The sequence below is a fragment of the Myotis brandtii genome, unplaced genomic scaffold (genome assembly GCF_000412655.1).
Source record: "Myotis brandtii unplaced genomic scaffold, ASM41265v1 scaffold43, whole genome shotgun sequence".
Lineage (NCBI taxonomy): Eukaryota > Metazoa > Chordata > Mammalia > Chiroptera > Vespertilionidae > Myotis > Myotis brandtii.
In genome coordinates, this window is record NW_005366455.1 from 2,978,015 (window position 1) to 2,992,776 (window position 14,762).

At 36.9% G+C, this 14,762-nt stretch overlaps 1 protein-coding gene and 1 pseudogene across 3 annotated transcripts in view; one reads left to right on the forward strand and one right to left on the reverse strand.

The window, feature by feature from the left end:
- The first annotated feature begins 3,407 nt into the window (after positions 1 to 3,407).
- Positions 3,408 to 14,762, forward strand: part of INO80D (INO80 complex subunit D) — a 38,682-nt gene continuing 27,327 nt past the window's right edge. The window contains exons 1-4 of one of the 3 annotated variants that reach the window (XM_005874231.2): positions 3,408 to 3,465; positions 5,090 to 5,182; positions 5,288 to 5,534; positions 9,617 to 10,362. In XM_005874231.2, the coding sequence (XP_005874293.1) occupies positions 5,317 to 5,534; positions 9,617 to 10,362 (964 nt within the window). In that variant the 5' untranslated portion in view covers positions 3,408 to 3,465; positions 5,090 to 5,182; positions 5,288 to 5,316. Of the gene's footprint in view, positions 3,466 to 5,089; positions 5,183 to 5,287; positions 5,535 to 7,181; positions 7,262 to 9,616; positions 10,363 to 14,762 lie in introns of those variants that run through there. The other 2 variants (XM_014546095.1, XM_014546094.1) reach the window with 2 other exon arrangements.
- On the reverse strand, positions 14,235 to 14,672 carry LOC102251524 (annotated as a pseudogene).

Here is a 14,762-nt window from a genome sequence, read left to right on the forward strand (position 1 = left end):
TCCTTAAATATAAAGACATTATTAGGTCAAAATGGGGGGAAAAAAATCAAGCCCTGTATAAAATAAAGAGGCTGGCCTTAGGCATTTTCATTCTAGAAGATATGGAAAAAAATATACAAATTTCGTAGACAAAAAAGTATCTGACCCAGAATTTTATGTCCAGGTAAGCTATAGTTTAAGTATATTGTTTAATTGACATATATTTCCAGACAGAAAAACCATGGCTGAGATTCCATAAATCAGCCTTGGGTGGGGGTGGGGGTGGAGGGGAAGGGGAGATAGAGAAGGTGACTATGTTATAAACCATTGAATCAGAGATGCATTAAAAATGAAATGGATTAGTGAGTAGCATGGAATAAATTTAAATGTAGAACCAGCATTAAAATGTTATAAACTTCCTGGCTGGTGTTGCTCAGTGGTTGAGCATGAACCTATGAACCAGGAGGTCATGGTTTGGTTCCTGGTCAGGGCACATGCCCAGGTTGTGGATTTGGCTTGCAAGCTCGATCCCCAGTTGGGGTGTGCAGGAGGCAGCTGATCAATGATTCTCTCTCATCATTGAGGTTTCTTTCTATCTCTCCCTCTTCCTTCCTCTCTGAAATCAATAAAGGATATATTGAAAAAAAGAAAAAAAGTTATAAACTATGGCAATGTAGAAATCATAATACAAGGAAAAAATACTGCTTTGGGATGTGTGGTTTAGGAAGTTTTTCTCATAACATGAGGTCAAACATGATAATGCTAAGTAGACTAATTTTCTTAGTGTGCAATAAAAAAATGTTATCTTAAGGACACAGACTAAATCTTCCAAGAAAATAGGCTATATAATGGAACATGTAATAAAAAGAACCAAGAGCTAAAAGCAATGCAAAAAATCCTTATATGATAAAAGGCTAATATGCAAACTGTCCCCTTGGGAGTTCGACCAACTGGGAGTTTGACCACTCGCTATGATGTGCGCTGACCACCAGGGGGCAGCGTGGAATGAAGGAAGGCCCTGATTGGCCCTGATCACTGGCCAGGCCTAAGGACCTTACCTGTGCACAATTTCGTGCACTGGGCCTCTAGTAAAATAATAAAATTAAGATGAAATATTTTCCAAATAAATAAATATAAAATTATAAATTGGATAAACCCATTTATTAAAAGAAAGTGACACTCAGATTAGAGCAAAAAAGTCAAACCAACTAAGAGATGTCATCTAAATGGGACCAGCAGATAATATTTTAATACATAGTTTAGGCTTTTCAGTCATACAATCTCTGTTGCAGCTGTTCAGTTCTACTGTTATAGCATGAGAGCAGCTATAGACAACATGTAAATGAATTAACAGGATAGTGTTCCAGTAAAACTTTATTTAAAAAAATAGTCATTGGGCCAGATTTGTCCTGTAAGCCAGAGTTTTCTGACCCATGATTTAAAAACAGTGCCTCACAAAACTTTAGAGTAGAAGGATGGGTAAATACTTAACTGGCAAATTGAAACAACAACAAAAATGAGAGTTCAAATATTTTTGTCAGACAAGGTTGAATTTAAGACAAAATTCATCACTTGAGTTGCATTTCCTAATGATAAAGAATGATAATCTAGTGGTTATGAATTTTATATATCAAATAATACAGCTTTAAAATTTATAAAACAAAAAATATACAGAGAAACAGACAAATCAGATCATAGTAGGGGGTTTTGACTGATCTCTTTGAGCTCTTGATAGAGCAACCAGACAAAATGTGTAATAATATAGTGGATGTTAATACCATGATATATGGTATAACAAACAACATACCCTGGGAACAATGAATGCGCTTCTTCAAGAATCCTTATGAGGCCCCAAAGACAATCTCAGTAAAACAAAAAAACCCCAAATATATGCAGGTATGTTCCTTATTCTTAACTACAACTGAAACAAGGAAAACATAAAACTCTACCATCTAAAACTAAATAACTCTTGGGTCAAAGGAGAAATTAAAATATCAAATCCAAATAAACTAAAAACTGCTGATATTCAAAATTCTGTGTAATAGTACCTTTGGGATATGGCTAAAGCAGTACTCCGTAGATTCATAAATTACTAAGCAAGAAAAAATGAAAATAGAATAATTCAGCCCAAAGAAGTTACAAAAAATAATAAATGAAAAGCAAACAGAAAGTTTATCAGCTCTGGCCATTGTGGCTTGGTTGGGTGTCATCCCCGCACCAGAAGGTCGCCAGATTGATTCCATGCCCAGGTTGCAGCTTGATCCCTGGTAGGGGGTGTTCAGGTAGCAGCTGATCGATAGTTCGCTCATACATCGATGTTTCTCTCTCCCTCCTCCCTTTCTCTCTTTCTAAAAATCAATAAGAGAACGTATTATCAAAGATAAAAGCAGCAATTGATGAATTAGAAAACATACATGGAGATACTAATAACTCCAAGAGATTTTGGTTCTTTGTGTTTTTATTTTAGAGGATACTGGAAAACAAACAAACAAACAACCTCCTATTGAACCTGTCATGAACAAAGGGAGAAATCACAAATACCACATATGTGAATTAATGAATACACTGAATATGAGAAAAAATCATATATATTTAGGAAATTAAATGTAAGAGGTCATATTGCTAAAGTGTATGGGGATAAATGTGAAAACCTGATTCACTATGAAAAAGCAGTACTAAGCCCAGCAGTTCTAAGGAACATCATAACTGCAGTGCTTTTTAACTTGCTCAAGAACATAGAAAAAGAGAAAGATTTTCTAAATTATTTTTTGAAATATTTATTGATACCAAATTCTGGCAAAGCACACAAACAGAAAATTTAGACCTTTCTCCTACTACAGAAATCTTAAATATTAGCAAGTATAATTCAACAACACATTAAGATAATAATACATAATGACCAAGGTGCTTTCATCCCAGGACTGTAAGAAGAGTTCAGTGTCAGAAAATAATAAACACCATATTTTTAAAAGTATGAAAGAGAAAAATGATCATCTTCCCCAGAAGCTGAAAAAGAATTTGGTAACATTAATCATTAATTCTGAGGTTTTTTAAAAAATAGGACAACTTACTAAAATAGGAATTAATTGATAACTTTCTTAACATAATGGGAAATCATGTTAAAAGTCAGCATTATTACCTTGGCGGTATGGTTCAGTTGGTTGGGTGTCATGCAGTACACTGTAAGGTTGCCGGTTTAGTACCCAGTTGGGGCACATGCTCAGGTTGTGGGCTAGATCCCTGATAGGGGGTGTGTGGGAGGCAGCTGATTATGTTTTGCTCTTGATCTTTTTCTCTCTCCCTTCTCTCTCAAAATCTGTAATTTTCATTTGTTCATTGTTTAACATGTATGAGGCACAGTACTTGGTGTGTTGCATGCTCTATCATTTGATCCTTGGAGCAGCTTGATGATAACATAGCTACTGTTATTATCCCTATTTTACAGATGAGAAAACTGAGGTTAAATGACTTGTTCAGGATAACAAAGTAAGTCCAGATTCTGAACTTGAGCAAATATATCTTCCGATTCCTCAAGCATTTATGTGTCTTGCCATTCACTCGTATAAGGAATTTCATATTGAGTTTAGTAAAGGAGAGAGTATTTTTTGAAGCTTTCTGAGCTGGTATCTAAGCTGCTCTATAGGCTATGTGGGTGACTTTCAGAGTGTAGAGAAAGGGTGTTAGACCACATCAGCCCGCTGCAATCCTACTTGACAGATTAGTTGATTCAATTTCATTGTAGACTATGTGGTCTTATCCTATATAATAAAAAGCTAATATGTAAATCAAACCACAGAACGACCGGTTGCTATGACACACACTGACCACCAGGGGGCAGATGCTCAACGCAGGAGCTGCCCCCTGGTGGTCAGTGCGCTCCCACAAGGGGAGTGCCGCTCAGCCAGAAGCCAGGCTCACAGCTGGCGAGTGCAGCGGCGGTGGCGGGAGCCTCTCCCACCTCCACTGCAGCACTAAGGATGTTCTACTGACGGCTTAGGCCCACTCCCCAGGGGTCGTCAGTCGGACATCCCCTGAGGGCTCCCGAACTGCAAGAGGGCACAGGCCAGGCTGAGAGGCCCCCCCCCCCCCGTGCACGAATTTCATGCACCAGGCCTCTAGCAATACAGTGGGGCCTTGACTTACGAGTTTAATTCGTTCCGTGACAGAGCTCGTAATTCAGATTACTCGTATGTCAAATCAAAAAGTGAATGAGTGAGACACGTGATGCTGGGCTGATGTTGTGGCATTCACTGTGACATTCGCTGCGCCAACTAGCTGTGGGGTATCTGAAGCTGGCTCATAACCCGAATTTTAGCTCACAACTCAAAGCAAAAAATCAGCCGAGAGACGGCTCGTATCTCGAAAAACTCGTTAGTCAGGACACTCGTAAGTCAAGGCCCCACTGTATATAAATTCTACTGCTGCAACTTTGTGTTTAGAGAGGTATGAGTATTGTGTCCTTTCTTCCATTTCTTACTAAACCTCCAAAGACTCATAAACCATGATTATTATTCTATTTATTTTTATTGGGAGTGCCATGTAGTACCAAGAACTGAACTGAGTGGTGGAAGTGTGGTTGGGTGACTAGTCTTTGGGCTTAAGAAGTTTATAGTTTAGATGGGCTAAGTGAGGGGGAAGAGTAGAGGGAAAATTACTTTTTTAAAAACAGGAATTTGCTCTTTTTTAAATTTCATAAAAACATTTGTTACAAATTGCCAAACACTTGTCAACCTATCAAAAAATGTAGACTTTCTGAGGGAAGTTTGAGGTCCATCGGCATTGTAAAGAGATTCGGGTTCTGAAAATAGGTATAGCCTGTAAGCAGCAGGAATGAGATGAAAAGACCTTATGGCATTTGTTTGGTGGAAAACCCCTACCTGTTTTGAGGTATTTCCAAAACTTAACCAGAGGAGAAGTAATTTAGTTCAGTTTGGAGGGGTAAGGTAACTTAATATTTTATGCCTCTTATTACTTTAATTCAGTATTGGGACGTTGAATTACAATGAAGAATCCATCCCATTAGAAGGGTGATATCGTAGTATTTTACTTCTGAGGTGAGCAAACTTCGCTTATTTCACTTTGTTAACTAGGCCTTTTGATATTTTTATAGACAATCTGCTTCATCTTGATTCTGCAGCATTCCAAAGTGTGGTATCCTTGGGGTTCTCTTAACATTGCTATGGTGCAGAAGATTTAAAATCAGGTATGGCTATGGGGCCAGAAGTCGCTCAGTGAAATTCTCAACTTAAATCTGCCTTATACTCTCTGATTTATCATTTGGGTTTCTTTTTTTGTGGTGGTCTTTTAGCTGATGTTCACAAGGAATAGAGTCACGTGATGTATGAAGGGAAACATATACACTTCTCTGAGGTTGACAATAAGCCCTTGTGCTCATATAGCCCCAAACTGTGCAAGCAGCGGCGACTCAACGGCTACGCTTTCTGTATCAGACACGTTCTGGAGGACAAGACTGCCCCCTTCAAGCAATGTGAATATGTGGCCAAGTATAACAGCCAACGCTGCACCAACCCCATCCCCAAATCAGAGGATCGTAGGTAAGAGCTGGTAATGGGACTCAACCTTTGATTTAATTAGGCTGGGATTTTTCTTTTTCTTGTCCTTTTTTCTTTTGATACAGTGAATGTAAAGGATGCTTTCCTGGAGTATTCTAACTAAACTTTGAAATGCTTCTAAAGATGAGAGATTGGTAATTTAAAAAAGGGGAATAGTAAATTTGGGGGATCATTTGAAAAGTATGTTTCAGTATTTTCTTTTTATATTGATTTAATAGACTTGCTAGGATTACAAAACTGTTGCTTGAAGTCTTAGTACTGATGTATTTAGTTTGCAGCCTTATAAAGTGTTTCTGACTTGTCATCTGCCTAAATGAGAAAAATTATAGGAACTACTTAGGTGTTGTAAGTAATGATAGTAATTTTGGAACTTTAAAATCTGTGCTTGAAAGGTAGAAAAGGGTAAGTATTTATTGAAAAAGAGTTATTCGAAAGAATGATTACTTGAATCACTCAGATGTACTTTTTATCAGACTTCTTTTTGGTTAAAAAGAATTCCATATAGAGTATGTTTACTATAAATTAGAAAATTAGAATACTAATTTATAGTATGTTTACTATAAATTAGTATGAGTGGCTGTTATCACTAGAATTATGAATTTATGCTTTGCTGAATTAAAAATAATAATACAGGAAGGTGTTTTAAAGAAGTCTTATGCTGGTTATTCATCTTTCATATTTTTAGGAAAATTCACACTAGATTTCACATATGATCTCTTTTTCTTCAGTTCTATAGAAACAGTATTGATCATTGTAGGTTATTACAATGAGGGGTGCATGCTTATTTTATAAGAAAGTTTCAAATATGTTATCTTTAGGTAGAAACTTTGAACTTTTTACTTTTCTTTTAGAGGTAAAAAGTTCATCCTTGTTCCCATACATAAGCAAATGTCACCTGCATAAAAGGGTTGAAAAGGAATATGTATTTTATATTCAGAGTGAGCAATTTTTACCCTTTTAGGGTGAAATAAATAATTTGTGTTGATAGAGATCCCACCAAAATGAGTATAGTATAATGTGGTGATTTGGGAATACTCTGTTAGAATTTCTAATGAGCACTTAAGGCGTCAAATTACAATACCCGAAAGTTAGAAACAGCTGCTTAGTGAGGCAAGGAATAAAATTTTAATCTCAGGTGAGAAAGGGACCACTGTATTAGGGTAAACATATCTGTCCATTTGGTTTTAGCAGACTGAAAATAATAATTTCTTACCCCTGCCCTTTTTAAACTTAAAGAATGGAAGAACTTGGATTAATTTTTTATTTCGAGCTCCATTATAAATACATTTCTATAATTTTGTCTTAAATTCCATTTTTCACAGTTATGATTGTTAACCTTGGATTTTTTTTTTAATTCAGCTGAAGCAAGTGTTATAGCTTACAGCAAGCAGTAAAGTGAATCACTTCGAATTTGTCCAAAATATTCTGTGAAGCATATGCCTTCACCTTTATATACTAAGAAGTTTCCTCTTTTTAGAACAAGATAAGGGAAAGGATTTTTGTGTTGCTCTGTCAAGAGAAGCTACTTCTTTTTTCAAAATTGGTCCAAGAACATATGAATATATATCCTTACCCAAGGATATTTTTTCCATTGATTTTTTTTAGAGAGAGTGGAGGGAAGTGGAGAGAGGGAGAGAGACACATCGATTGGTTACCTCCCGCACTTGTACTTGCCTCCACTAGGGCCAGGAATCAAATCTGCAACCCAGGTACGTGCCCTTGACTGGAAATCAAACCAATGACCCTTCAATCCATGGGCCAATGCTTTAACCACTGAGAAAAACTGGCCAGGGCTATAATTTTTTGGGTATTGATATTTTTGTTTGTAGGGTTGTTTGAAAATAGAATTAAAGTAGAACTTTAGCACAGGTAATATTCTTATTGTAACTATACTACATGACATACTATAGAAAAGATTAATATTTTGAAAATGTACTTTCATTATTATTGATGCAATTACTACTTGGACACCTAGGTATTTGAGATGGTTTATATATTGTTTTAGAAAAAAATTTTTAAAGGATTTTTTCCCATTGATTTTTTAGAGAGAGTGGAAGGGAGGAGAGACAGAAATATCGATGTGAGAGAGACATATCGATTAGTTGCCTCCCACACATACCCCAACCGGGACTGGGGATTGAGCCTGCAATCGAGGTATGTGCCCTTGACCAGAATCGAACCCCGAACCTTTCAGTCAGCAGGCTGATGCTCTATCCACTGAACCAATCCAGCCAGGGCTCAAGGATTTTTAATGGACAAAATTATCTGGTTGGTGGTCAGCTAGAGGAAGCTTCTTGATATCAGTGTCTAGCTTATCTGGTGTGTATTATAAATGCTAACTTATGGGTTCCAGCTGTTTGAAATAGAATAGTGTTATGCTCAGTAGAAGTAATGGTATAATTAAAAGGTAAAAATCATTTTCTAAGCTAGGGCTCATTATTATAGCCTTGGTTTCAGAGATCAGTGGTTATATTAAGTTGGTTATTTTATATAATATTTTAAATTTAAGTTTGCTATAATTTATATATATTTTTATTTATTTATTTTTTTATTTTTTTACTAGTATGTATATATTAGCCAGGAAAACTCGTCACCTATATGTTTATTTTCTAAAACAGTTTAAGATAAAATTCACATCCCATATGTTTACCCATTTAAAGTATATAACTCAGTATTTTTTAGTATATTCACTGGGTTGTGCAACTGTCACCACAGTCTAATTTTACATTTTCTTCCCCCCAGAACCCCATTAGCAGTTACTAATTCTTTTAGACTAGAAATTCACGTTTGCACACTTATTTTAAATGCTAGTAAGCTGTTCTAGGTGTGAAGAGGCGGAGGTTTAGGAGTTCTGACTGTTGTGATAGTGCCGCCAGCGTGGCTGCAGTGCGTGCAGAGCGTAGCTGAGGGAGGACTGTTCGTGCATCAGCCTCTGCTGTGTTACATGATGAAGCACATAGTGGCCTCATTTACCAGTTCAGGCTGCCCACATGTCAATGACCAGGAAAGTCTGATTTGTAAATTAAAAAAACAACCCCATCTATTTTTCTTCACTAAAAAAACTAATCCATTTGTCAATTTGAAAGTGAGTTGAAAACAACAAAACCTTTATTCTATACTAGAGGCCCAGTGCATGAAATTCATGCACAGGTAGGGTCCCTAGGCCTGGCCGGTGATCAGGGCTGATTGGGGCCTTCCTTCGTTCCACACCATCACCTGGTGGTCAGTGCATGTCATAGTGAGCGAGTGAACTCCCGGTCTCTCGGTCGAACTCCTGAGGAGACAATTTGCATATTAGGCTTTTTATCTATATAAAAGAGATTGGGAAGCATCTACAGTTACTACAGTTATCACTGAAACCCTTCCTCTTGTTGGCCAGCTTTATGAATCTGTTCTCTGTGTGTGTAGAACATACAATGCACACTTGACATTCTTAAGGGTTACATCATAAGATCTTTTTTTAAAAATTGATTTGTTAATTTGAGAGACAGAGATTTGTTGATAAAATTGATTTATTTATTTGAGAGAGAGAGAGAAATTTGTTGTTCCACTTACTTACGCTTTCATTGGTTGATTCATGTATGTGCCCTGACCAGGGATCAAACCTGAAACCTTGGAGTATCAGGAGGACTCTCTAACCAACTTATGGGCTGGGGCCCATAAGATCTTTATGAATTTCTAAATACTTGAATGGCTTTAGAACACATATTTTTTCTCCGTAAGAGAATTTTAAATGACTCTTATGAGTTACTCTGTTTGCTATGAATACAGGATAACAAAGCGGTCTGAGAAGCAATAGCTGGGCCACTCAGTATTTGAGGGACTTCTGTCTGGCGGCCTCTGCATGTGTACAGTCACATATTTGCTTCAGCAAAATTGCCAGACTTTGAGGATTGCTTCAGAGGAGTGGAAGTTGCATATATGAAATTCATGAATGTCAAGAGTTACTCTAATCATGCATTTTTAACATATTACGATTCATATTTTATAAAATGTATTTTTATATTTTGCTTTTCTTAATATATATCATGAACATTTTCCCATGTATGTTTCTGTTTTTAAAGGTACTGCAACAGCCACTTGCAGGTACTTGGCTTTATCCCGAAAAAAGAGAGGAAGAAAAAGAATGATCCTATAGATGAGGTAAAGGTCAGGCACCAGATGGATACCATGGCCTTTAGCCTGGCGGTGCCCACGTTGGCCTTGAAGATGCCCAATGGACTGGACGGTATGTCCCTCTCTCCACCGGGGGCAAGAGTCCCTCTCCACTACCTGGAAACCGAGTTGGAAGACCCGTTCGCTTTCAACGAGGAAGATGATGATCTAAAGAAAGGGGCAACTGTGAGAAAGAAGTTGCAGAGCAAGTTGGCCCAGAATCGTCAGCGCCAGAGAGAGACAGAGATTTTAAAAGTTCGGCAAGAGCACTTTAGTCCCCCTCCTGCACCTTCCCAGCAGCAGCCTCCGCAGCAGCACTCCAGCCTGTCACCTTTACCCGCGCCTGTCAAACCTCCAGCGCCACCGCAGGGCTTAGTCTGCAAGTCACCTCAGCCTCCGAACACCAGCCTACCACTGCAGGGAGTGGCCCCCACCACACACACTATAGCACAAGCGAGGCAGTTGTCTCACAAGAGGCCTCTGCCCCTCCTGCCATCCAGTAGGGCTCCTGTCGTGGACCCGCCCAGGACTGACCGGGTCCTTATGAAAGCCACAGCCTTCTCTCCACACTTCTCTTGTATAAGTCGACTGCAGAGACTGGTGAAACTGTGCACTCAGAAGCATCAGTTGGACACTGATCTGTTTCCCCATTTGGGTGAGTTATCTGTTTTACCGTATCCTATATGTGTAAGACAACAAAATGTGCCCTTTTGCACAAGGCTTTATTTTATAACTACCACATACGTGATGGGGGAGAAGAACACTGGGATAGAGTGTCCTGTGGAAGGTTCTGTATTTAGGTAGTCCACCTTAAAGGAAATATGCTGCTGGAGAGGGTAATACTTGGTGAACAGGATACAGAGAAAGGAGTTGGGAGTTTAGAATCCCAGTCACAGCTTGTAATAGTAGTAGTGGCAGCAGCAGCAGCAGCAGCAGCAGTAAAAGGCACCTGTGTTTGATCGTGTGCCTCTGTGGTCTCAGTACTGTGTGTCCCGTGAAGTTCTCTACATGTCTTATCACAGGGCTTTGGGATAATGAGAGCATTGTTAATATCTGCCAGCAGTTTAAAAGAAAACTTGAAAAATTCCCAAAGCAATTAGTGTTCATGCTTAAGAAAATCTCTTTGCTCCCAAGTTTATAAAGATATTCTATATTTTATATTAATAGTTTGATTATTTTTGATCATTTAAATCTTTAACTCATTTGGAATTTATTTTTGAATGTGGTATGAGCTGTGATTCTGACCGGAGGAAAAATTATTTGCATGAGATGACAGCAATAGAAAAATGGGGAAAGGATGGGAATAGAGGAAGAAGAAATATAAGGGGTCAATAAACAAATAAATCCCAAACCCCAAAGCAGGCAGGAAATGCAAATTAAAGTAATAATGAATTCTCATCAGACTGGCAAAAATTATACCCAGTGTTGATGAGGATATGGGATCTCAGACATTGCTGGTAAGTAGTATTACAGTATTTGCTAAATCAAAGTATATGTACAGCCAGAAAACTCACTTTAGGGATTCTGTCTTAAGGATAACAGTAATCAGAATGTAAGGATCTGTGTTCAAAGATGTTTATTACAGCATTGCTTGTAATATTAAAAATCTGCAAACAATCTTTATAACCAATAGGAAACCTTGAGTAAATTATGATGCACCTACGTTTTTGAAGTATTATGCAGCTCATAAAAAGAAAGAATGAAATCTATATTTTTACCTGGCTGTGCCCATGATATGTATTAACAAGTAGAAAAAAATCAAGAGGCATTGTATAGTATCTTATTTTTGTAAAAATAAATAAACAAGGGACATCAATGTATCTGTTGCTTGAGTATATGGATAGTTGTTTGCCTATTGGGTGTGAGTATAGGTAAAATGCGAGTGGATATACACTGCTGAGCTGTTAACATTGGCTGCCACAAGCAGATAGAGTGGACAGGGTGTGTTTTTAAGTAGCTGGGAGTTGTTTCTCCTATTACTAAACCATGTATGACTTTTCTTTATTAAAAAAACAAACAAAACTTAAAATATATAAACAAAAATAATAAAATGCCCCAAATATCATTAAATTGGGTTCCTGCTATACATACAGTTTTGTAATTTTTAAAAATTTTGGTAATGTATTACCAATTAGTAATTTTTCATACACAACGTAATTTGTCACAGCTGAATACCTTTTCTAATTTAAGTAACATCCATTATAAATTGTAGCTGTATAGCCTTGCAGTAAAACAATTAGTCAAATCTTTAATTTTTCCTTCAAATAAGTTCCTAGAAGCAGAATTGCTGATTCCAAGCTTTTGCATTCTTAAAGAGGTTTTTGATAGGTGCTGCCAAATTTTCCTTCAGAATTATTTTGTCAGTTTACCCATTTGGCAATGAATGAGAATGACACCTTCTCTCTATCTTTATAGGCATGGGTATTAGATAATATTATTATTAATACTATTGTAATTATTTTATGTTTGCAATTTTTATAGAAATTTTACTTTAATTTGCATAACTTAGATCAGTGTTTCTCAAATTTTGGGCCTTAGAATCCCTTTACACTCTTAAAAATTATTGAGGACAACATAGAGCTTTGTGTGAGTTATATCTATTGATATTTACTGAATTAGAAGTTGATACAGAAGTTTAAAAATAACTCATTTAAAAATAAACTCACCACATGTTAACATGTTCTTTTTATGAAAAATAACTATGCTTTCCAAAACAAATATCATGTGAAGAGCAGCATTGTTTTACAAATTCGACTATCTGATTTACTAGAAGACAGTTAGATTCTCATATTTCCTTCTGTATTTAGTCTGTTGTTATATGCAGTTTTGGTTAGTAGATGAAAATGTGTCCTTACACATTTGGAAAAGGGAGGAATACTTTAATAGCTTTTTTTTCCAAATAATTGTGCATATTCTTATTTGATTCTACACCAAAACTTGGTAAGTGTTAATTTCTTTAAAAGTAGTTATAATGTGGAATCTGCTATCAGATCAAGGAATTTTACATACCGTTACATTAAAATCCATTGATTTACCTTGTACTTGAATGGATCATTTTTAAAAAATATTTTTTATTTATTGATTGATTTAAGAGAGAGAGAGAAAAATACTGATTTGTTGCTCCACTTATCCGAGCACCCATTGGTTGATTCTTATTGTGCCCTGACTAGGGATTGAATCCAAAACCTTGGCATATGGGTACCATGCTCTACCCAGCTCATTATGTAAAAACTAGAGGCCTGGTGCACAAAATCCGTGCAAAAGTAGACCTTCCTTCCCCTGGCTGCTGGCACCAGCTTCCCTCTGGCACCCAGGACCCGGGCTTCCCTCGCAGCCCCATCTTCGTCTGGAAGGACGTCTGGTCTAAATAGCATGTTATCCTTTTATTATTATAGATTTAAAATTACCACCAATTTCATCAGAAAAGTCTGTTAGGAAGTTGTCATACTCTCAGTGATGAATTCAAATTTTCAACAACAAAAAAATCAAGCTTTCAGGTAAAACTTTGAAAGATATTGGCAACAAATAATGTCCATTGTCATTACTCTTTCAAATAAAAATGGTATTGAAGGGGGGGAAAAAAGCAAGTTTACGTCACAGTTAAAACAGTCATGCAAGTACTTTTCCTCAAGACAGCCATCATACTTTTTTTGTATGCAACAGAGGTGCTTTATATATACTTCACATTTAGTCACACAGGATGTTATAAAGACATATACCAGTGATGGCGAACCTTTTGAGCTCAGCGTGTCAGCATTTTGAAAAACCCTAACTTAACTCTGGTGCCGTGTCACATATAGAAATTTTTTGATATTTGCAACCATAGTAAAACAAAGATTTATATTTTTGATATTTATTTTATATATTTAAATGCCATTTAACAAAGAAAAATCAAACAAAAAAATGAGTTCGCGTGTCACCTCTGACACGCGTGTCATAGGTTCGCCATCACTGACATATACTAAAGAATCGAGATTTAATGAAATAAACAATTTTTAATAAACAAGTGCTTTATCAAGAACATCCTTAAAACTTTATTGCTTTTATTTAACTGCAAGTCCTGGTGTGAAACATACTGACTTCTAGTACAGTTTGTAGCCACTGCTTTGACTTATGCCAGCAGTTTTACCCATCATAGTTGTTGTTGTTGTATCATCAGTGTAACTGTCAACGCAGTGAAAAAGACAAGTAATTTCTTAGTTTTATTTTAAAGACAGGGTTGACTTAAGGAACTCCCTTGTGAGTTTCAGGGACCCCTGGGCATCTTTGGACCACACTTTGAGTGAGAACTGTTATTTTAGATTATTAATATAATTGTGAATATTTGTCCATATGGGTTTTTTTTGACATTTGTATTTCTTATTTCGCCTTTTCAATTTTTCATTCATTTCTAATGACGTGTTTCTGGGTTTCTTTATTAGTAAGAGCTTTTTATGCATACTTCGTGTTTGTTACAATACTTCTCCTCCCTCCCATTTGTTATTTGCTTTTAAATATCTATTATGATTTTGGAATGGAAAAGTTAAATTTTTTTTTTTTTTGGTTCCTAAGTTTTATTCAAGAACTCATACAAAATGTGCCAGATAAATTAGCTTTAATCCTCATCTTCCTCCTCCTCTTCATCCTGGTTTATCTGGAAGTAACGCAATTCGTAACTCTTTGCTGTTAGCAACTACGCACAACCAGTCACGTAGAGTATTCTTCTTCAAATATTTTTTGGTGAGATATTTCAAATACCTTTTGGAAAAAGGCACCTCAGACATCTTGCTTCTTTCAATGGTTACAACCTCTCCACCAAGATTCCCAGCTTTTCCATTCACTTGGATTCTCTCCTGAAGAAACTGCTCAAAGTTGGCAGCGTCCATGGTTTCATCTTCTAGGAGGTGGTGCAGTCAAGGGGAGCTTCAGAACCTGCTTCTTTTTTTTGCTCCCCTTCGCCACGAGTTTTTTCATGGGAGCCATGGCGGCCGCGGAGGCAGAAAAAAAGGAAAAGTTAAAGTTTTTAATGTATTCTCTTTTTTTAAGGATTTCTTCCTTTTTAGTCAGTCGTCGTGT